This window comes from Salvelinus fontinalis, chromosome 1 (genome assembly GCF_029448725.1).
Source record: "Salvelinus fontinalis isolate EN_2023a chromosome 1, ASM2944872v1, whole genome shotgun sequence".
Lineage (NCBI taxonomy): Eukaryota > Metazoa > Chordata > Actinopteri > Salmoniformes > Salmonidae > Salvelinus > Salvelinus fontinalis.
The window spans coordinates 94912143-94937018 of NC_074665.1; the positions used below are offsets into that span (position 1 = coordinate 94912143).

At 42.3% G+C, this 24876-nt stretch overlaps 1 protein-coding gene across 1 annotated transcript; it reads right to left on the reverse strand.

The window, feature by feature from the left end:
- Positions 1–375: 375 nt before the first annotated feature.
- ghitm (growth hormone inducible transmembrane protein) lies at positions 376–24851 on the reverse strand. The gene is made up of 9 exons (XM_055936693.1): positions 24749–24851; positions 21434–21577; positions 9902–10004; positions 9581–9692; positions 7446–7587; positions 4099–4207; positions 3524–3712; positions 2924–3095; positions 376–1130 (listed from the first exon to the last, which is right to left on the reverse strand). Exons 1-9 carry the CDS (start codon positions 24848–24850, stop codon positions 1046–1048), a joined length of 1158 nt encoding a protein of 385 aa, XP_055792668.1. The 5' UTR covers position 24851; the 3' UTR covers positions 376–1045.
- Between the last annotated feature and the right edge of the window lie 25 nt (positions 24852–24876).

A 24876-nucleotide genomic window follows, 5' to 3' on the forward strand; every position in this document is an offset into this window, starting at 1 on the left:
GTGATCTTTATCCAGAAGGGCTTTCCTCCTATCAGTGATCTTTACTCAGACAGGTTAGTCTTTCCTGCTGTCAGTGATCTTTATCCAGACAGGTTAGTCTTTCCTCCTGTCAGTGATCTTTACTCAGACAGGTCAGTCTTTCCTCCTGTCAGTGATCTTTATCCAGACAGGTTAGTCTTTCCTCCTGTCAGTGATCTTTACTCAGACAGGTTAGTCTTTCCTGCTGTTACATTTAAATGGTGAATAAAGGTGGCCGTGATTATTTTCCTCGTCCTGTTACTTAGTGGAGATTCTCCTGACCAAGATGTTACTGGAAACAGTCAAGACGAGCCTCGACAGTATCACACAAATTATTCAGAGAATAACACTGATCAATATGCTTCAAAAATGTCCATTTTATTTTCATGAAATAACTCAACATAAATACACAAACTGTATTCTCTTTCACTTTATTGAATGATACCAGGACAGTGTAGATCACTTTCATTCTAACAGAAACAACATGTCAAAGCCCAACCCATCCAAGGATCAGCCCGATACAACACATCCAAGTTCAGTCTCTGTCAAGGAGTTAAGTACATAGTCAGGTTGAGGGATGACATATCTGATGTTTTCCCATCTTTGTCTTGCTTGTCAGGAATGGGAACACCCACCTCAAGTGAAAATAAATATATATAAAATATAAAGGAATAATTAGAGAAGGAGACTGAGGGGCGACCTGTGATGTTGACAGATATCCCCATGAACAATCCTGACTTCTAAATATGCCTCCCTCAGAATCAAGACAAAAGCATATTTTTAACATTCTGAATATAGAACAGAGCAAGTTGTCTCCTTTACAAGGATGAGTGGCAATATGTTCTAGGAAATTGCAATCCTCTTCTTCACACAAAAGCAACACATTTATTATTGTGTGAGTTGAAAATAGGTTTTCAAACTAAAAGTATGTAACATCTGGTGTATGGTGCTAATTGTAGAAGACATCGTTGTTGTTCAACTCTGTGGAAGTTTGAAGGTTTAACGTGGAAGTCAGACTGGAACGTCTTTATTTCTTTCTGTTTCCGCCGCCGGACAGAATCATCACCATCCTCATGAAGATGTTCAGCGTGTCCATGTAGATCCCCATGCACCTACAGGACAGGATAAACACCACAGAGCACCAACCGTCAGTTTCATATATCACTATACAAGACAGGATAAACACCACAGAGCACCAACCGTCAGTTTCATATATCACTATACAAGACAGGATAAACACCACAGAGCACCAACCGTCAGTTTCATATATCACTATACAGGACAGGATAAACACCACAGAGCACCAACCGTCAGTTTCATATATCACTATACAAGACAGGATAACGCCACAGAGCACCAACCGTCAGTTTCATATATCACTATACAAGACAGGATAACGCCACAGAGCACCAACCGTCAGTTTCATATATCACTATACAGGACAGGATAAACACTACTAGGCCAGAATTATACTGTATCAATGGTATTTAGAATAAAATACTGTTTCATAATGTATTTAGTATATTAGGAGAGTATTATACTGCATCATCATGGTATTATACCGTATCATAATGGTATTATACTGTATCATAATGGTATTGATCGTATTATACTCTATCAATGGTATTTAGTACATTAGAAGAGTATTATACAGCATCATGACGGTATTGATAGTATTATACTGCATCATAATGGTATTGATAGTATTATACTGCATCATAATGGTATTGACAGTATTATATTGCATCATAATGGTATTGATAGTATTATACTGCATCATAATGGTATTCTACACTGAACAAAAATATAAAACGCAACATGGAACCATTTCAAAGATTTTACTGAGTTACAGTTCATATAAGGAAAATCAGTCAATTGAAATAAATTCATTAGGCCCTAATCTATGGATTTCACATGACTGGGAATACAGATATGCATCTGTTGGTCACAGACACCTTAAAAAAAGGTAGGGGTGTGGATCAGAAAACCAGTCATTATCTGGTGTGACCACTATTTTCCTCATGCAGCGTGACGCCTCCTTCACATAGAATTGATCAGGCTGTTGATTGTGGCCTGTGGAAGATTGTCCCATTCCTCTTCAATAGCTGTGCGAAGTTGCTGGAAATTGGCGGGAACTGGAACATGCTGTCGTACACGTTGATCCAGAGCATCCCAAACATGCTCAATGGTTGACATGTCTAGTGAGTATGCAGGGCATGGAAGAACTGACATTTTCAGCTTCCAGGAATTGTGTACAGATCCTTGTGACATGGGGCTGTGCATTATAATGCTGAAACAATGCTGACGTACTGCCAACGACATTGAAGGTGGCTTATGGTAGAGAAATTAACATTCAATTATCTGGCAACAGCTCGGATGGGCATTCCTGCAGTCACTATGCCAATTGCACACTCCCTCAAAACTTGTGACATCTGTGGCATTGTGTTGTGTGACAAAACTCCACATTTTAGAGTGGCCTTTTATTATCCTCAGCACAAGGTGCACCGGTGTAATGATCAAGCTGTTTAATCAGCTTCTTGATATGCCACACCTGTCAGGTGGATGTATTATCTTGGCAAAGGAGAAATGCTCACTAACAGGGATGTAAAACAAACTTGTGCACAACATTTTAGAGTAATTAGCTTTTTGTACGTAAGGAAGATGTTGGGGCTCTTTTATTTCAGCTCATGAAACATGGGACCAACACTTTACATGTTGCGTTTATATTTTTGTTCAATATATATCAAAGCAGGACAAAGAAATAAAAAATAAACAGGATAAATGGACTAGTTGACTATCTGTTTAAACAGTAAGGTACAGAACTGGACTAGTTGACGGTCTGTTTAAACAGTAAGGTACAGAAATCAGACACAGCAGTAAGGATTACTCTGCAGACGTCACTTACGAGTTGATGGGGTCGTATTTCTGCATCCCGTACATGGGGTACGTCTCCGCCCTCTTGATGACCTTCTGGGTGTCGTAGAGCAGGAACAGGCTGAAGAGGACCAGACCTCCGTAGATAGCGATGGAGTACAGGCCTGCTCCCATCGCTGAGGTAGGGGGCAGGAACATTGAGCCTGGGGACAGAGAGAGTGGAGAGGACATTGTATTAACACCATGTCCTCAAGCTCAATTAATAACTGAGGGGAAATGATGTGTCAAGGGTGTTTGTCAGTAGAGAGACAGATCTTAAATAATGCTGTTTGAAAAAGAAGAAACTCCTGTACGCTGAATACTCCACTAACAACTCACTGGGTTTGATCGAACAAAAGGTTACCTACCGTTCAATAGACTTCATTGATGTCTGTCCACCATTTTGTTTTTCATTGATAAACACTTAAAAAAAGGCAATAACCATTTAGTTGTCCTCTAAAAGTATGATGTTTACATCCCTGCATTTTATGTTCCTTTGTGAATTGGACCATAATAAAATGCCTACTAACCGATGGTGGTGGTGGAGACCAGTGAAACCCACATCCAGGGTTATTGATCTAAAGATACTAACCGATGGAGGAGGCGAAGACGACTCCGAAGCCCACCGCTAGGGGTCCTCCCATGTTGAGGAACTTCTCACTGGGGGCACACATGGCCACGGTGGACAGACCCCCCACAATGCCCGCTGTGTACCAGGCTGCCCTCATCATCAGGGGCCCACCTAGCAGAGTCATGGGGGCTATGACCGCTCCCATCACACCTGGAAACACAGGGACAAATGGATTGATTTATTAGGTTAGTTTAAAAAAGGGACCATGTATGTACATCAAACATGAAAAAGCACCAGATTTTAGCTACACGGCTATTTATCATCTGAGGTCCAAATAAAGAGGTTATATATATCACAAGATGTTCTATTTAAAGAAAACAGATCTGGTATTTAACAGTCTTCTCAGAATATTCTCCCAGGCACAGCACCAGTGTCAGTAAGTACTAGAAAACCCTGTTCCATTCAAGTCGACTGCTGCTGCATAGTCAGGGTATTCTGAACCTTGATAGTACTGCCCTCTAGTGGTGAGAATAAGCAAGTGGGACGTTTCAATTGACAAATGCTTGATACAGTGAGAAGGTAAAGCAGTCCAACACCTGCATGAAGCATCCAGGCTAGATGTTTGGCTCCTGGGCTCTGGTCATAAGAGATAGATCTGACCAGCATGCCTGCTCCAATCATGGCTGCAAAGGTAGCTCCAATAGCCTGGTGAAAAAAATGACAAATGTCTAGATTATTTCAACAACAACAAAAATACCCACAGTGGCTATTGAAAAGTGTCTGGAAATCATACACAATGGTTTGAAAACCAGCACCAGATGTATCAACACAATGAGGTTAGGTGGGCCCTCAAACCACTACTTTCCTTTTTAAGGGTTAATAACATTCTGTGGATGCAGATATATTTGTAGTCATTAGTCACTGGCCCAGTGGCAATAGTCATCGTAAATACTAATATTCCCTTGAAGGTAAACTCAGCGATATGATGTAGATGCAGAAAGTAAACAGAATAGTGGGTCAATTTCCAAGACAACTAAAAGCGTTGAAATGTGAGGTTCAACTTCTCTGCTGTTTTGGTCCAGTGGCTACCCTGCTGTAACAACTTCTCTGCTGTTTTGGTCCCGTGGCTACCCTGCTGTAACAGCTTCTCTGCTGTTTTGGTCCCGTGGCTACCCCGCTGTAACAGCTTCTCTGCTGTTTTGGTCCCGTGGCTACCCTGCTGTAACAGCTTCTCTGCTGTTTTGGTCCAGTGGCTACCCCGCTGAAACAGCTTCTCTGCTGTTTTGGTCCAGTGGCTACCCCGCTGAAACAGCTTCTCTGCTGTTTTAGTCCTGTGGCTACCCCGCTGTAACAGCTTCTCTGCTGTTTTGGTCCAGTGGCTACCCCGCTTTAACAGCTTCTCTGCTGTTTTAGTCCCGTGGCTACCCCGCTGTAACAGCTTCTCTGCTGTTTTGGTCCAGTGGCTACCCCGCTGTAACAGCTTCTCTGCTGTTTTGGTCCCTTGGCTACCCAGCTGTAACAGCTTCTCTGCTGTTTTGGTCCCTTGGCTACCCAGCTGTAACAGCTTCTCTGCTGTTTTGGTCCCTTGGCTACCCCGCTGTAACAGCTTCTCTGCTGTTTTGGTCCCTTGGCAACCCCGCTGTAACAGCTTCTCTGCTGTTTTGGTCCCTTGCCTACCCCGCTGTGACAGCTTCTCTGCTGTTTTGGTCCCGTGCCAACCCCGCTGTAACAGCTTCTCTGCTGTTTTGGTCCCTTGGCTACCCTGCTGTAACAGCTTCTCTGCTGTTTTGGTCCAGTGGCTACCTTGCTGTAACAGCTTCTCTGCTGTTTTGGTCCCTTGGCTACCCTGCTGTAACAGCTTCTCTGCTGTTTTGGTCCAGTGGCTACCCCGCTGTAACAGCTTCTCTGCTGTTTTAGTCCTGTGGCTACCCTGCTGTAACAGCTTCTCGGCTGTTTTGGTCCCTTGGCTACCCCGCTGTAACAGCTTCTCTGCTGTTTTGGTCCCGTGGCTACCCCGCTGTAACAGCTTCTCTGCTGTTTTGGTCCCTTGGCAACCCCGCTGTAACAGCTTCTCTACTGTTTTGGTCCCTTGGCAACCCCGCTGTAACAGCTTCTCTGCTGTTTTGGTCCCTTGGCAACCCCGCTGTAACAGCTTCTCTACTGTTTTGGTCCCTTGGCAACCCCGCTGTAACAGCTTCTCTGCTGTTTTGGTCCAGTGACTACCCCGCTGTAACAGATTCTCTGCTGTTTTGGTCCCTTGGCTACCCTGCTGTAACATCTTCTCTGCTGTTTTGGTCCCGTGGCTACCCCGCTGTAACAGCTTCTCTGCTGTTTTGGTCCCTTGGCTACCCCGCTGTAACAGCTTCTCTGCTGTTTTAGTCCCTTGGCTACCCCGCTGTAACAGCTTCTCTGCTGTTTTGGTCCAGTGGCTACCCCGCTGTAACAGCTTCTCTGCTGTTTTGGTCCCGTGGCTACCCCGCTGTAACAGCTTCTCTGCTGTTTTGGTCCCTTGGCAACCCCGCTGTAACAGCTTCTCTGCTGTTTTGGTCCCGTGGCTACCCCGCTGTAACAGCTTCTCTGCTGTTTTAGTCCCGTGGCTACCCTGCTGTAACAGCCTCTCTGCTGTTTTAGTCCCGTGGCTACCCCGCTGTAACAGCTTCTCTACTGTTTTGATCCCGTGGCTACCCCGCTGTAACAGCTTCTCTACTGTTTTGGTCCCTTGGCTACCCCGCTGTAACAGCTTCTCTGCTGTTTTGATCCCTTGGCTACCCCGCTGTAACAGCTTCTCTGCTGTTTTGGTCCCTTGGCTACCCCGCCGTAACAGCTTCTCTGCTGTTTTAGTCCCGTGGCTACCCCGCTGTAACAGCTTCTCTGCTGTTTTAGTCCCTTGGCTACCCTGCTGTAACAGCTTCTCTGCTGTTTTGGTCCCTTGGCTACCCCGCTGTAACAGCTTCTCTGCTGTTTTGGTCCCTTGGCTACCCAGCTGTAACAGCTTCTCTGCTGTTTTGGTCCCTTGGCTACCCCGCTGTAACAGCTTCTCTGCTGTTTTGGTCCCTTGGCTACCCCGCTATAACAGTGTAAAGCTAAATCTATGCAAATGGCAGATCTTTGTGTAACTGTGTGAGAGTGAAGTCTTGCATCTCTCTCATCTCAATATCTGCGGGGCTGCTCGTGACAACATCATTTAGCTCAATCTACCTTTTAAAAACAAGCTGTCTTGACTGGTTAAATCCAGGTGAAATAATACAAGCTGTCTTGACTGGTTAAATCCAGGTGAAATAATACAAGCTGTCTTGACTGGTTAAATCCAGGTGAAATAATACAAGCTGCCTTGACTGGTTAAATCCAGGTGAAATAATACAAGCTGTCTTGACTGGTTAAATCCAGGTGAAATAATACAAGCTGCCTTGACTGGTTAAATCCAGGTGAAATAATACAAGCTGTCTTGACTGGTTAAATCCAGGTGAAATAATACAAGCTGCCTTGACTGGTTAAATCCAGGTGAAATAATACAAGCTGCCTTGACTGGTTAAATCCAGGTGAAATAATACAAGCTGTCTTGACTGGTTAAATCCAGGTGAAATAATACAAGCTGTCTTGCCTGGTTAAATCCAGGTGAAATAATACAAGCTGTCTTGACTGGTTAAATCCAGGTGAAATAATACAAGCTGTCTTGACTGGTTAAATCCAGGTGAAATAATACAAGCTGTCTTGACTGGTTAAATCCAGGTGAAATAATACAAGCTGTCTTGACTGGTTAAATCCAGGGGAAATAATACAAGCTGTCTTGACTGGTTAAATCCAGGGGAAATAATACAAGCTGTCTTGACTGGTTAAATCCAGGTGAAATAATACAAGCTGTCTTGACTGGTTAAATCCAGGTGAAATAATACAAGCTGTCTTGACTGGTTAAATCCAGGTGAAATAATACAATGTGAATTACCAGCCAGGATCCTCTCATCATGACACCCATGAGGGCCGGGGTCCTGCTGACGGCTACAGCTGACAGAGCTGTCATCCCCACACTGCCTGCAAAGTACATGTAGGTCGAGTGGATCCTGTCCTTCACGTACTGGGGCCAGATACTGGAGGAGACACAGGGAAAATAAACATTTACAGAGGACAACACGTGTTGATATTAGAGGTCGACCGATTAATCGGAATGGCCGATTAACTAGGGCCAATTTCAAGTTTTCATAACAATCGGTATGTTGCATTTTTGGACACCGATCATGGCCGATTACATTGCACTCCGAGGAGACTGCGTGGCAGGCTGACTACCTGTTACGCGAGTGCAGCAAGGAGCCAAGGTAAGTTGCTGGCTAGCATTAAACGCATCTTATAAAAAACAATCAATCTTCACATAATCACTAGTTAACTACACATGGTTGATGATATTACTAGTTTATCTAGCGTGTCCTGCGTTGCATATAATCGATGCGGTGCGTATTCGCGAAAAAAAGCACTGTCGTTGCACCAACGTGTACCTAACCATAAACATCAAAGCCTTTCTTAAAATCAATACACAAGTATATATTTTTAAACCTGCATATGTAGTTAATATTGCCTGCTAAAATGAATCTCTTTTAACTAGGGAAATTGTGTCACTTCTCTTGCGTTCTGTGCAACAGAGTCAGGCTATATGCAGCAGTTTGGGCCGTCCTAGCTCGTTGCGAACTGTGTGAAGACTATTTCCTCCTAACAAAGACAGCCAACTTCGCCAAAGGGGGATGATTTAACAAAAGCACATAAGCGAAAAAAAAGCACAATCGCACCTAACTATAAACATCAATGCCTTTCTGAAAATCAATACACAGAAGTATATTTTTTTAAACCTGCATATTTAGTTAAAAGAAATTCAGGTTAGCAGGCAATATTAAACTAGGGAAATTGTGTCACTTCTCTTGCGATTACTGCACGCAGGGTCAGAGTATATGCAGCAGTTTGGGCTGCCTGGCTCGTTGCGAACTAATTTGCCAGAATTTTCACGTAATTATGACATAACATTGAAGGTTGTTTAATCGAACAGCAATATTTAGACTTATGGATGCCACCCGTTAGATAAAATACGGAACGGTTCCATATTTCACTGAAAGAATAAACATTTTGTTTTCGAAATTATAGTTTCCGGATTTGACCATATTAATGACCTAAGGCTCGTATTTCTGTGTGTTATTATATTATAATTAAGTATATGATTTGATAGAGCAGTCTGACTGAGCGGTGGTAGGCAGCAGCAGGCTCGTAAACATTCATTCAAACAGCACTTTACTGCGTTTGCCATCAGCTCTTCGCTGTTCTTCAAGCTTTGCGCTGTTTATGACTTCAAGTCTATCAACTCCAGAGATTAGGCTGGCAATACTAAAGTACCTATTAGAACATCCAATAGTCAAAGGTATATGAAATACAAATGGTATAGAGAGAAATAGTCCTATAATTCCTATAATAACTACAACCTAAAACTTCTTACCTGGGAATATTGAAGACTCATGTTAAAAGGAGCCACCAGCTTTCATATGTTCTCATGTTCTGAGCAAGGAACTTAAACGTTAGCTTTCTTACATGGCACATATTGCACTTTTACTTTCTTCTCCAACACTTTGTTTTTGCATTATTTAAACCAAATTGAACATGTTTCATTATTTATTTGAGACTATATAGATTTTATTTTAAAAATCTGCTGATTAATCGGTATCGGCTTTTTTTAGTCCTCCAATAATCGGTATCGGTGTTGAAAAATCATAATCGGTTGACCTCTAGTTGATATACCTGCACAATATGCACCCTGTTCCCAACATAGGGCACTATACTCAACCAGGAATCGTAAGTGCTCTGAGTGAGTGCACTCTGTAGAGAATAGGGTGCCATTTGACACAGATAAAGTAACACTTTCCTTTGAGTTGTGGTGAAACCTATGGAACTACACAGAAATAGCTGCAGTAATAACAATGACATATGTACTTGATACCAGTACAACACACACACACACTACCATGTGATAATACCAGTACAACACACACACTACCATGTGATAATACCAGTACAACACACACTACCAACGGAAGCATCAGCACTTACACAGCCCTCTCGATGGCACCGATCTCATTGGACATGCCTAGTCCGTAGTAGCACAGAGCTCCCAGGCCTACAGCAGCCCCTCCAGCCAGGAACATCCTGCCCATGGAATCCACTGTGAGGGAATACATAGCACACATACAGCAGTTAAAACCTGCTGCTGACCGGCACAAGGTACTGACTTCCTGCAGTAACAGAGGGGTGTGAGATGGGCCTGTTTTTACATGACAGGTCCATCATTCTCCTGCCCCCCCCTAGCAAGCAGACGTTTGTGTTGCGAGGTGACATTTATATAAAAGTGGTTTAGTAAGTCAATATATTCACTTCTGATGGCAGTATCAGTCGCTGGCTCGAACGCGGCCTGTTGGAGCTGGTCCTTGGCCGTTTTCCCACGACGGAAACCAAATCTGGATTTGGTGGAATAGCCCTGATGAAAGAGGAAAATAAAAAGGTTAATATAACACAGAATCAGTTATTATTACGGCATGTTGACCTACAATGGAAGACATACAAATTGTCCACAGGTAGGGTCTTTCAAAGAAAAACGGGTCGATGTCCGTAGCCCCGCAGAAATCTTATTACCATAATAAATAAATAAAAATTATTTCCCCCCCAAGAAATATATATATTTTTTAAATCGCCATAAAATGTGTCAGTTTAAGCTAGAGATGTAAGGGTTATCTGTTTAACCATGTATTAAGGTAATATTCAATGTGTTTCTATGGGCTAATAGCAGTAAGGCTCAATTCAATGTTTCATGAAATATTTTATATATATATATTTTATTTTTTGATATCTTAAGGGTCCTAAAACTCAATGAAATAGCTAAATGATCCATGGTATGACCATGTTAAAACAACGCCATATGTTAGCTTAGTAGAACCCCCCCCCCGTAATGCATTCACTATGGTCTAAAACTGATCCATTTATCATCATCATCATCATCTGTACTGGCACGGCTCTAGTCATTACCTGTGTCCCATAATGTGCCTGCATTACATACAGAACCAGGCTAATAATGACTAGCCAACTTTAATTAGCATGACCTTGCAGGGCTTGGCATTCAGGTAAATTTGCCAGTGGCACACCGCGCCAGTAGCAACGGAAAACTACTGTCCTGAATGAAACGAATAGCGGCACAGAAAGCACATCTTTAATCTGCAGGCTGAGCAAGTAGCCTATCCACACACACAAACAATTACATTTCAACTTGGAAATATCATATTTACATTGACTGTTTAGAACCATCTCGAAAATAGTTTTATTGTTAGCAATTTTGAACAGTCAGTCTACAGATGTAGGGCCCTATAAAATCAGTTTTATTTTTTGGGTAAATTTAGTTCCCCCAGTTTAGTTTTTCAAGGTTTCCTAGTTTTTTCAGGTTTTCACTCTCAAATCCCACTTTTTAGAGAAAAACTAAAAACAATGGATGTTCTAAGTCAACAATGCTTAAACCACACCAGGAGACCAGTTTTGGAGGTCTGGGAACTATATATATATACACTGCTGGCTGATGTTTTGGTCACTTTTGAATGCTGGCGGTGCTTTCACTCTAGTGGTAGCATGAGACGGAGTCTACAACCCACACAAGTGGCTCAGGTAGTGCAGCTCATCCAGGATGGCACATCAATGCGAGCTGTGGCAAGAAGGTTTGCTGTGTCTGTCAGCGTAGTGTCCAGAGCATGGAGGCGCTACCAGGAGAAAGGCCAGTACATCAGGAGACATGGAGAAGGCCGTAGGAGGGCAACAATCCAGCAGCAGGACCGCTACCTCCGCCTTTGTGCAAGGAGGAGCAGGGGGAGCACTGCCAGAGCCCTGCAAAATGACCTCCAGCAGGCCACAAATGTGCATGTGTCTGCTCAAATGGTCAGAAACAGACTCCATGAGGGTGGTATGAGGGCCCGACGTCCACAGGTGGGGGTTGTGCTTACAGCCCAACACCGTGCAGGACGTTTGGCATTTGCCAGAGAACACCAAGATTGGCAAATTCACACTGAGCACGTGATAGACGTGACATAGTCTGGAGACGCCGTGGAGAACGTTCTGCTGCCTGAAACATCCTCCAGCATGACCGGTTTGGCGGTGGGTCAGTCATGGTGTGGGGTGGCATTTCTTTGGGGGGCCGCACAGCCCTCCATGTGCTCGCCAGAGGTAGCCTGACTGCCATTAGGTACCGAGATGAGATCCTCAGACCCCTTGTGAGACCATATGCTGGTGCGGTTGGCCCTGGGTTCCTCCTAATGCAAGACAATGCTAGACCTCATGTGGCTGGAGTGTGTCAGCAGTTCCTGCAAGAGGAAGGCATTGATGCAATGGACTGGCCCGCCCGTTCCCCAGACCTGAATCCAATTGAGCACATCTGGGACATCATGTCTCGCTCCATCCACCAACGCCACGTTGCACCACAGACTGTCAAGGAGTTGGCGGATGCTTTAGACCAGGTCTGGGAGGAGATCCCTCAGGAGACCATCCGCCACCTCATCAGGAGCATGCCCAGGCGTTGTAGGGAGGTCATACAGGCACGTGGAGGCCACACACACTACTGAGCCTCATTTTGACTTGTTTTAAGGACATTACATCAAAGTTGGATCAGCCTGTAGTGTGGTTTTCCACTTTAATTTTGAGTGTGACTCCAAATCCAGACCTCCATGGGTTGATAAATTTGATTTCCATTGATAATTTTTGTGTGATTTTGTTGTCAGCACATTCAACTATGTAAAGAAAAAAGTATTTAATAAGAATATTTCATTCATTCAGATCTAGGATGTGTTATTTTAGTGTTCCCTTTATTTTTTTGAGCAGTATATATATATATATATATGGCAGATGTAGTTGCCCTTTAGTTCAATTGCGAGCCTAGCAAGAAAACGGCGCTGCAATGGATAGTGGCTTACAGTTTACAGGCTCTTGATCGAATTACAGGCTCTTGACCGATTCTTCCATTTTGTGTATTTTTTGGGGGCTTTGATTGTAACTTTTTTTATACAGGGTTTCCTATGACCGAAAAGAGCTTCTGGACATCAGATTTCCACATCAGTCACCGGCTTCATTAATACAGTTGAAGTCGGAAGTTTACATACACCTTCGCCAAATACATTTAAACTCAGTTTTTCACAATTCCTGACATTTAATCATTGTAAAAATCCCCTGTCTTAGGTCAGTTAGGATCATCACTTTCTTTTAAGAATGTGAAATGTCAGAATAATAGTAGAGAGAATGATTTATTTCAGCTTTTATTTCTTTCATCACATTCCCAGTGGGTCAGAAGTTTACATACACTCAATTAGTATTTGGTAGCACTGTTTTTTAAATAGTGTAACTTGGGTCAAACATTTTGTGCAGCCTTCCATAAGCTTCCCAAAATAAGTTGGGTGAGTTTTTGCCCATTCCTCCTGACAGAGCTGGTGTAACTTAGTCAGGTTTGTAGGCCTCCTTGCTCGCACACGCTTTTTCAGTTCTGCCCACAAAGTTTATATAGGACTGAGGTCAGGGCTTTGTGATGGCCACTCCAATACCATGACTTTGTTGTCCTTAAGCAATTTTGCCACAACTTTGGAAGTATGCTTGGGGTCATTGTCCATTTGGAAGACCCATTTGCGACCAAGCTTTAACTTCCTGACTGATGTCTTGAGATGTTGCTTCAATATATCCACATAATTTCCCTTCAAGATGCCATCTATTTTGTGAAGTGCACCAGACCCTCCTGCAGCAAAGCACCCCCACAACATGATGCTGCCACCCCCATGCTTCACGGTTGGGACGGTGTTCTTCGGCTTGCAAGCATCCCCATTTTTCCTCCAAACATAACGATGGTCATTATGGCCAAACAGTTCCATTATTGTTTCATCAGACCAGACCACATTTCTCCAAAAAGTACAACCTTTGTCCCCATGTGCAGCTGCAAACCGTAGTCTGGCTTTTTTATGCCGGTTTTGGAGTAGTGGCTTCTTCCTTGCTGAGCGGCCTTTCAGGTTATGTCGATATAGGACTCGTTTTACTGTGTACGTTCATCTCTAGGAGACAGAACGCGTCTCCTTCCTTAGCGGTATGACGGCTCTGTGGTCCCATGGTGTTTATACTTGCGTACTATTGTTTGTACAGATGAACGTGATACCTTCAGGAGTTTGGAAATTGCTCCCAAGGATGAACCAGACTTGTGGAGGTCTACAATTTGTCAATAGTTTATAGAGACACCTTTTGCAGCAAATACAGCTCCAAGTCTCTTGGGGTATGTCTCTATAAGCCTGGCACATTTAACCACAGGGATTTTTGCCCATTCTTCAAGGAAAAACTGCTCCAGCTCCTTCAAGATGGATGAGTTCCGCTGATGTACAGCAATCTTTAAGTCATACCACAGATTCTCAAATGGATTGAAGTCTGGGCTTTCACTACGCCATTCCAAGACATTTAAAATGTTTCCCCCGTCCCAGTCTCAAATCTCTTGAAGACACAGGTTTCCCTCAAGAATTTCTCTGTATTTAGCACCATTCATCATTCCTTCAATTCTGACAAGCTTCCCAGTCCCTGCAGATGAAAAACATCCACACAGCATAATGCTGCCACCACCATGCTTCACTGTGGGGATGGTGTTCTCGGGGTGATGAGGTGTTGGGTTTGCGCCAGACACAGTGTTTCCTTGATGGCCAAAAAAACTCAATTTTAGTCTCATCTGACCAGAGTACCGTCTTCCATATTTTTGGATAGTCTCCCACATGTCTTTTGGCAAACACCAAACATGTTCGGTTATTTTTTTCTGGACACTCTTCCATAAAGCCCAGCTCTGTGGAGTGTACTGCTTAAAAGTGGTCCTGTGCACATATACTCCAATCTCTGCTGTGGAGCTTTGCAGTTCCTTCAGGGTTATTTTTGGTCTCTTTGTTGCCTCTCTGATTAATGCCCTCCTTGCCTGGTCCGTGAGTTTTGGTGGGCGGCCCTCTCTTGGCAGGTTTGTTGTGGTGCCATATTCCTTCCATATTTTAATAATGGTTTTAATGGTGCTCCGTGGGATCTTCAAAGTTTAGGATTTTTTTTATAGCCTAGCCCAGCCCTGTACTTCTCCACAACTTTGTCCCTGACCTTAGTGGTGTTGTAGACTCCGGGGCCTTTCAGAACAGGTGTATATATACTGAGATCATGTGACAGATCATCTGACACTTAAAGTCCACCTGTATGAAATCTAACTAATTATGTGACTTCTGAAGGTAATTGGTTGCACCAGATCTTATTTAGGGGCTTCATAGCAAAGGGGGTGAATACATACACACGCACCACTTTTCCATTTTTAAAAAAAAAATTTTTTAAACAAGCTATTTTTTTCATTTCACTTCACCAATTTGGACTATTTTGTGTATGTCCATTACATGAAATCCAAATAAAAATGTATTTAAATTACAGGTTGTAGTGCAACAAAATAGGAAAAACACCAAGGGGGGGGTAAATACTTTTGCAAGGTACTGTACGTACATATCCCAAACAGCAGCCATGGATTACAGGCTAGAGCTGTAATCGATGGCTGCTATCTAGGAGTGGGACACTAATGCTTATAAGAAATTCCAGTACAACCTCCGACGAGCCATCAAACAGCTTCAACACAGGACTAAGATTGAATCCTACTACGCCTACTCTGATGCTCGTCGGATGTGGCAGAGTTAGCAATCTATCACAGATTACAAAAAGAAACCCAGCGGCAAGCTGCCCATTGTCGCAAGCCTACCGGACAAGCTAAAAACCTTCTATGCTTGCTTCGAGGCAAGCAACACTGAATCATGCATGAGAGTACAAGCTGTTCCGGACTGTGTGATCATGCACTACGTAGCTGATGTGAGACCTTTAAAAACAGGTTAACATTCAGATTACCAGGACTCGTACTCAGAGCAAGCGCTGACCAGCTGGCAAGTGTCTTCACTGACATTTTCAACCTCTCCCTGACCCAGTCTGTAATACCAACATGTTTCAAGCAGACCACCATAGTCCCTGTGCCCAAGAATGCCAAGGTAACCTGTCTAAATGACTATCATCCTGTAGCACTCACATCTGTAGCCATGAAATGCTTTGAAAGGCTGGTCATGGCTCACATCAACACCATCATCCTGGACCCACTTTAATTTGCATACCACCCCTACAAATCCACAGCTAACACAATCTCTATCGCACTTCACACTGCCCTCTCCCAGGTGGTGAGGGTAGGCAACAACACATCCAAACTGACACTGAAGATAGGGGCCCCTCAGGGGTGCGTGCTTAGTCCCCTCCTGTACTCCCTGTTCACCCATGACTGCATGGCCACGCATAGCTCCAACACCATCATTAAGTTTGCTCAGCTCCCCCTTGGGAGATTGAAAAGACTTGGCATGGGCCCTCATATTCTCAAGAAGTTCTACAGCTGTACCATTAAGAGCATATTGACTGGCTGCATCACCGCTTGGTATGGCAACTGCTTGGCATCTGACCGTAAGGCACTACAGAGGGTAGTGCATACTGCCCAGTGCATCCCTGGGGCCGAGACCCATGCCATCCAGGACGTCTATACCAGGCGGTGTCAAAGGAAGAAACTAAAAGCTGTCAAAGATTCAAGAAACATGACATGCAAAAGACCCTGAAACATGACATGCTAAAGATCCTGAGTCATGCCAGCTGAAACATGACATGCTAAAGACCCTGAGTCATGCCAGCTGAAACATGACATCATACTTAAGACCCTGAGACATGCCAGCTGAAACATGACATGCTAAAGACCCTGAGACATGCCAGCTGAAACATGACATGCTAAAGACCCTGAGACATGCCAGCTGAAACATGACATGCTAAAGACCCTGAGACATGCCAGCTGAAACATGACATGCTAAAGACCCTGAGACATGCCAGCTGAAACATGACATGCTAAAGACCCTGAGACATGCCAGCTGAAACATGACATGCTAAAGACCCTGAGACATGCCAGCTGAAACATGACATGCTAAAGACCCTGAGACATGCCAGCTGAAACATGACATGCTAAAGACCCTGAGACATGCCAGCTGAAACATGACATGCTAAAGACCCTGAGACATGCCAGCTGAAACATGACATGCTAAAGACCCTGAGACATGCCAGCTGAAACATGACATGCTAAAGACCCTGAGACATGCCAGCTGAAACATGACATGCTAAAGACCCTGAGACATGCCAGCTGAAACATGACATGCTAAAGACCCTGAGACATGCCAGCTGAATCATGACATGCTAAAGACCCTGAGACACGCCAGCTGAAACATGACATGCTAAAGACCCTGAGACACGCCAGCTGAAACATGACATGCTAAAGACCCTGAGACATGCCAGCTGAAACATGACATGCTAAAGACCCTGAGACATGCCAGCTGAAACATGACATGCTAAAGACCCTGAGACATGCCAGCTGAATCATGACATGCTAAAGACCCTGAGACATGCCAGCTGAATCATGACATGCTAAAGACCCTGAGACACGCCAGCTGAATCATGACATGCTAAAGACCCTGAGACACGCCAGCTGAAACATGACATGCTAAAGACCCTGAGACATGCCAGCTGAAACATGACATGCTAAAGACCCTGAGACACGCCAGCTGAAACATGACATGCTAAAGACCCTGAGACATGCCAGCTGAAACATGACATGCTAAAGACCCTGAGACATGCCAGCTGAAACATGACATGCTAAAGACCCGGAGACATGCCAGCTGAAACATGACATGCTAAAGACCCTGAGACATGCCAGCTGAAACATGACATGCTAAAGACCCTGAGACATGCCAGCTGAAACATGACATACTAAAGACCCTGAGGCAAAGAAGGGGGCATTGGAGGGTGCCAACACATGACAGAGACAATACCAGAGAAAATATGAAAAAGCACACACCTCCAAAACAAGCTACACTGACTGACATATTCAAATATTTGCCGCCTTAGGCGACTTACATATCCAAATATTTGCCGCCTTAGGAGAGATTCAAGATCTCATTGAGCCTGTGCCAGCATTGTGACTGCATGGGAATGTGTGTGACGTGAAGTAGCTATAGAAACCGTCACGCTTTGGGGCCAAAACATTTGAACCTGGAGAAGTAGGTAACCAAGGAGTAAATCAGCAGCATAACAAACCAGGGCAGGGAGCCACCAGCTACAGAGAGCCTGATCTCTCTTCATCTCCCCTCTCAGAGAAAACTCAGATATATAGCAACTACATACAGACAGAGTGGTTCTGTATGGCTCAATCAATTCCAACCGTGTGTCTTCATGTAGTGTAATTAATTAATCTAGTGTTTATTATTAACTTTGTTATCTTATGACTTATTTCTCTATTTTATGTCTATCTGTATTATTGGTAAGGACCCGTCAGTAACCATTTCACTGCTAGTCTACACCTGTTGTTTACCAAGCACGTAAACAATACATTTTTGATTTGAGACTGTTGTATTTGGCTAGCAGTGTTTTTGTACTGTACAATGTTGGCTTATATGTGATGGCAGAGTTTGGAAAACCAATGCTGCAGAATTGATACAAGTCATCAGGATATCATTCTGCCAGGTAGACGTACTTTGCAGTCAACATTTAATTGGGACGGTTTTTGGGGAAAAAGTGCAAGAATATGTTGAAGATAAATACACAGAGACAGAAGACGAGAGGTCAAAAGGACGAGAGGTCAATAGAGTAATACCGATGAAGGGAAATAGTGTTTTATCTGTAATTATTGATCAATGGTTCAGAGACATGGGAGGGATATGTCTTCTGAAATAGGATCCTTGGTATTTGGCCAGTTTTATTGAAAGGAATTCTAATTGGTCAAACACAGGCTAGGGCTGGATTATAAAACTACATTCTGTCTCCACTTTGTTCTGTGGAGAGAACCACTGGAGAGAATCACTGAGGACAGGGGAGAATGACCATCTACTTCTCAGCATAACATCTATGATTTAACCTCTTTGAATAAACCTATTTTCCTCCCCTTGATTTGCTTTGGGGTTTGTGTTATTGAAGAGTAGCATCGACTGCTAACAAAAGCCTTTAGAAACGTGCACTTGAACAGCGTGTGATGACTGAAGATTCACTTTGGACCAACATTTTTGAATATCTGGTTTGCATACCCATTGCTGTTTGAATAAACCTTGATTAAAAAAAATCTAATTGTGAACCAAAAAGTACTGTGTCCAGAACAAAAAATTAAAATAAATAAATAATAATTGGCAACCTAGCGACCAAAAAAAGAAAATGAGTGTCGCACTGCCAAGTCAAATGAAAGTGTTTTGGTCGCAGTTTTGAGCTCTGACTGGTAAAGTGTGTCTTATTCAACTTCTCTGTCAGAGATGACTGTACCTGATGAGGCTTAAGCAAGTATGCATGTGTGTATGTGTGTATGTGTGTATGTATGTATGTGTGTGTGTGTGTGTATATGTGTGTGTGTGTTAGGGATGGGGAAGAGTAATTGTGTACCCGAATAGACATCCAAACTAAATCTTTAACCAGAGATCCATTTTGTTCTTTAAATACTGCAAAACTATTTGATAAAGAAATAAATTATTTTGACTCTAGCGTTCCATTGGTACACGTACATTTGCGGGACAAAACTAAAAAAAATAAAACAAGCCAAGCATCCCACAGTTCTTCTCCCTAAATTCCCTTTCCACTCGGTGTCTCACTCATTCAACTGTGTTTCCCTCTAAACACGCAAAATAAATGCCTAGAAAAACTAATCTAACTGATTCTACATCTGCATTGCTTGTCGTTTGGGGTTTTAGGCTGAGTTTCTGTACAGCACTTTGTGACATCTGATGTAAAAAGGGCTTCATAAACACATTTTTAAATAATACATTTTCATTTAAAATGTTACATAGAATGTATCCAGTGAAACATGTCTTGGAAAGATTCAAGCTGACTAATGTGATTTCTGTGGAATGGAGAAGGAGACCATTTTGCATTTGTTTTTTGCCTGTATTTATAGTACAATATTTTGGATTAACATACAGAATTTTGTTACAAAAAAAACAGGACCGGTTGTACTATTTAATGGTTTTGATATAATGATTTATTTCAGAAATTCTGACATAGATAAAGATGTAGTATATTTAATTAAACTGCTAATAATACTAGGTAAATTTCATATTCACAAATGCAAATGGTCTAATTCAAAACCTAACTTTTTTCACTTTATAAATGAATTTAAACAATATGGCACTACTTTAACTAAAATGAAAAACTAAAAGGCTATTAAAACTTGTATTATTAATGAATATGATTTGTTTGTGTAGGATTCCTGGCCATGTAAATAGTTTGTATGTATGCTTGTTTGCATGTGACTATTCCTCTTTTGTTTGTTGATATTTGTTAAATATTAATTAAAAATTAAATTAAAAAAATACATTTGATCGAAACATTTAATTGATCCACAAGCTAAATAAATGTCAACATCCTTATCACAAACTCAAACTGGACTGGTTGACTGAAGTAGGGAAATATGTGTTCCAGCAACGACCTGCAGGTTGGTAATAAGTGCGTCCAGTCTATTTTCCTCTCAGGCTACTTTGTGGTTGTCACTAGTTACCACAGCCACAAAGTCCAAATTGGCTATATAGTAAAAATTCATTAAAAAAAATAAGTGCTTTTGGTCTTCGTTAGGGTTAGACATAAGGTTAGCAGTGCGGTTATGGTCTAGGGTTAGGTTGTCAAATTGTAGAAATAGGCGGGGTTTATGACTTTGTGGCTGTGGTAACTAGTGATGACCCTACTTTGTGAACTGCTAGTCCCCCCCCTGGCCTTACGTTTTGGATTTCACTGACCTGGAAGACCTTGTGTTTCATTCAGGGAATCACTGAACTGATCAATTGATTGGGGGTCCAATAGGGCGGCACACAATCGGCCCAGCGTTGTCCGGGTTTGGCAGTCATTGTAAATAAGAATTTGTTCTTAACTGACTTGCCTCATTAAATAAAGGTTAAATAAAATAAATAAAAAGGTGTGGTGCCTAGTTGGAACAAACTCCTGCAGTGCGTAGGTAACAGGATGAACAGGATTGAATAGCAGGGTTATAGCCTAGGCCAGGGGTAAACATAGACAGCTTTCACACTGAAAATACGCCAAAACATTAGATTTATAAAGAGCGTATTTTAAAATCAGAATCATTAAGCCTAGGCCTACTCACCAAACAGATGTCGTAGCCGTAATTCACCCCCATGCAGTGCTCAATGTGGAATTGCTAATCCATTTAGAAAATTCCAAAGTGCAGGTGGAATAAACTACATTGAACGGCTGTATATCGAAAAGAACAATTGTGTTTTGTAACCCTGAATTTAAAAAAAATATATTTACCAAATTGATCCCCGTTTCAAATGATCACTGAGTGTAACTGTTCCAGATGTGAGATGACGTCACACTATTCTGTTATATTTTATTCTGTTATATTACAATGTTTTTTACTATAAAATAGGCGTCTTGACTGATAAGGCCTCGAGAAATAAGAGCATATCGTCTGGTAAATGAACAAAACAATACCATTGCACAGCCATAGGCTTCTACAAGCAAGCGCCACTTCTGAGATTACTGCCTTTTTGAATATTGTTGTTCCACAATACAATTTAACCAGTTGATATTACGGTTTCAATAAATTAACAAATTGTACTTGTCTTTTATTGCTTAAATATGAGGCAATTTAGCAATTAGGATGTGTTGTCTGTACTGGTTATGATCAATAAGGCATTTTTACAAACTGTTGGCATATAGATAAATGTGCACATATGTTTTCCCCAGTGCAGGCCTTGTGTTCTAAAAATGCCTTGTTTAATTTTAGTAAAAATGTGAGTGCTGGAACAGTCCAACAATGTCAAAAGCCCATCCCTGATGTGTTACCTGGTGGACCTTGAGGAGGGGCGGGCAGCTCTTCAGGGTGGAGCTCCTCAGGGCTGGAGAGCCCTGGGTCAACATAGGACGCAGCCCGGACACAGGGCGACTGCGCAGGCATGCTAGCCTCACCAACATGGTCATGATGAAGCTCTGGAATTACAATCGGAAAACAGTCCAATTTCTATCACCTGAAGCATGAGGTAAGCAGAGAGGAAATGGGTCTACAACAGACACAGTCTACAACAGATACACGTTTGGAAACGTTTCTTTAGATATTTTGTCTCAAATTCCCCGTCATAATGACCAACTGTCCTGCCCACCAGCACAGTAAGTTGATTGAATTGTATTTAATATCTGGCTTCACACTGACTGTTTTTGTGCAAACCAATACAATAGGGAGCACTGCTTGTCTATGTAAATACAACCGTGTGGCTAAAAGCAGCTAACTTTAGCTCACTAACTTGAAAACCAAATGTTGAATTGTATTGATTTCTACGTCGGGCATTAATGAGCGTTTGGATCAGGAAAGTTTCCTCTCACGACCTCAGCAAGCCAGAATGTCAAAAACATAATATATTTTAACTTACTTTCCTTTTTAGGAATGTGATATAATATCTCTACAGGAAAGTATAATTACGTCAACTTTTCAAAGCGCTCGTAGTGAGTTCACATTTCTATCACCTGAAGCATGAGCACAATATGAAAATACAGGCAGGAGAAGCATGGATACTTGAAAATAGGGGCAGGAGAAGCATGGATACTTGAAAATGGGGTCAGGAGAAGCATGGATACTTGAAAATACAGGCAGGAGAAGCATGGATACTTGAAAATACAGGCAGGAGAAGCATGGATACTTGAAAATAAGGGCAGGAGAAGCATGGATACTTGAAAATGGGGTCAGGAGAAGCATGGATACTTGAAAATATGGGCAGGAGAAGCATGGATACTTGAAAATGGGGTCAGGAGAAGCATGGATACTTGAAAATGGGGTCAGGAGAAGCATGGATACTTGAAAATACGGGCAGGAGAAGCATGGATACTTGAAAATAGGGGTCAGGAGAAGCATGTATACTTGAAAATAGGGGTCAGGAGAAGCATGGATACTTGAAAATACAGGCAGGAGAAGCATGGATACTTGAAAATACAGGCAGGAGAAGCATGGATACTTGAAAATACAGGCAGGAGAAGCATGGATACTTGTAGCAACGTCACAAGACTTCCGGGAACACTTGCGAAACAGACCAAGCAGGCCAGGCCGGGGTTTGAGAAGTCAACGAGAGAAGTGAACAATTCTTCCTTAGTTGTTAACTTTCTCAATCTAAAAAGGCACAACCTCCATCGGAGCCGATGTCTTCAGTAGTTGAACATGTTATTACTTCAACCTCGTGAAAGTGACAAACTGACACGTTTTCATTTTCTTCAAAAACAACTTTAAATCGAAGGCGTGCCTTTGATTTGACGGCCTACACATCCGCAGTTTGGCGCGGGCCGATGACGTTTCTGCGTATGAGCTAATGAACGTCGCCATCTGATCTGGGATTTCTATTGAAAAAGCAGTCTCTGCCTGTCTCTATACTGTAGGTCTTTGCTTGCAGAGTTCGTCCATGTGAATACATGGTTCTGCACAGGCCTCAGTTGATAGAAATATTAACTCAATACCAGCGCTCTGAAAAGTTTGTAATTAAACTTTCCTGTGGATATACTGTCTCACATCCCAACCTGCAAAAGGAGCAACCGCACAGACAACTGGTAAAGTAAGTTAAAATATAATTGTATTCAACATTGTGGCTTGTAGAGCTTGTGAGAAGAAATTTTCCAGACAAATATATGCCAATAATCTCAGACTGTGAACCAGAGGTATCACCACAGATAGAACAATGAGACAGATATTTTAAAGGATGTGTAAATATGAAGCATCCAGTTGGCGTTTCCACTCAATACCAAATATGGTGATGAGAGGATGCCCAGTGGACGGAATTTTCTCATCAATGAAATATTTGATCTCCATACAGTTCATTTCCAAAACTATGATTAATTTGCTCCCATTGGAAACGACAGTTTCTGGCCTATCTTGGGTTAGTTATAAAAAATATTTTCTATCACAGTCATTGTCAGGCAACTAGCTCGTTTTCTATAGGGAACAAAATATAAACAACATGTAAAGTGTTGTTCCCATGTTTAATGAGCTGAAAAAAAGATCCCAGAAATGTTCCATATGCACAAAAAGCTTATTTCTCTCAAATTTGGTGCTCAAATTTGGTTACATCCCTGTTAGTGAGCAGTTCTCCATTTCTCCATTGTTCTCCATATCAAGAAGATGATTAAACAGCATGATCATTACAGGCATATCTTGTGCTGGGGACAAAAGGCCTCTCTAAAATGTGCAGTTTTGTCACACAACACAATGCCACAGATGTCTCAAGTTGAGGGAGCGTGCAATTGACATGACTGCAGGAATATCCACAAGATCTGTTGCCAGAGAATGTAATGTTAATTTCTCTACCATAAGCCGCATCCAAAATCGTTTTACAGAATTTGTCAGTAGTCCAACCAGCCTCAAAACCGCCGACTACATGTAACCACGCCGGCCCAGGACCTCCACATCCGGCTTCTTCACCTGCAGGATTGTCTGAGACCAGCCACCCGAACAGCTGAAGAAACTAAGGAGTATTTCTGTCTGTAATAATGCCCTTTTTTATGGAAAAACTAATTCTGATTGACTGGGCCTGGCTCCCTAGTGGGTGGGCCCATGCCCACCAATGGCTGTGCCCCTGCCCAGAAACTTGAAATCATTAGATCAGGTCCCAATTTATTTATTTAAATTAACTGATTTCCTTATAAGAACTGTAACCCAGTAAAATCTTTTAACTGTTGCTTTTATATTTTTGTTCAGTATACAAAGGCGAGTGATAAACATAGCTAGTTTACAAGCTGATCATTCTGGTTTTCATAACACAGTATGTTAGCTAACATTAGCTAACTACAGAATCCCAAAGCTTGGAAAAGTTTAATTAAATAACCAGGATCATGAACACAAAAGTACCAAAACTATCTTTCATAGTCATAAAAAATATATATTTGATTGAATTTGGCAGAGAATATTCCTTGTTTTGTAACCATTGCGTAAGTCAGTTAATTTAGCAGCTTGCTCGCTATAGTAGCTAATCGCTGTTGTGAATCATATCGAGTTGACAAGTTAACCTCGTTTCCTCCTTGAACGCGTTGCTACAAATAGACATCGATTGATCATGTCAACAATAAAACACAGTAATCCTACTTACAATGTTTAAAAGACAAGTCAAATCGCTATATATTACATACCAAGCGTGTAGCTAGATTTCTGTTCACCTTCCTTGAGATAAGTGCGCACTTCACTGACGTAATATGACGCAGTTTCGTGAACATTCTGACCGATGTCATCATAATCAAGGGACGAATTTCAGTGAAAT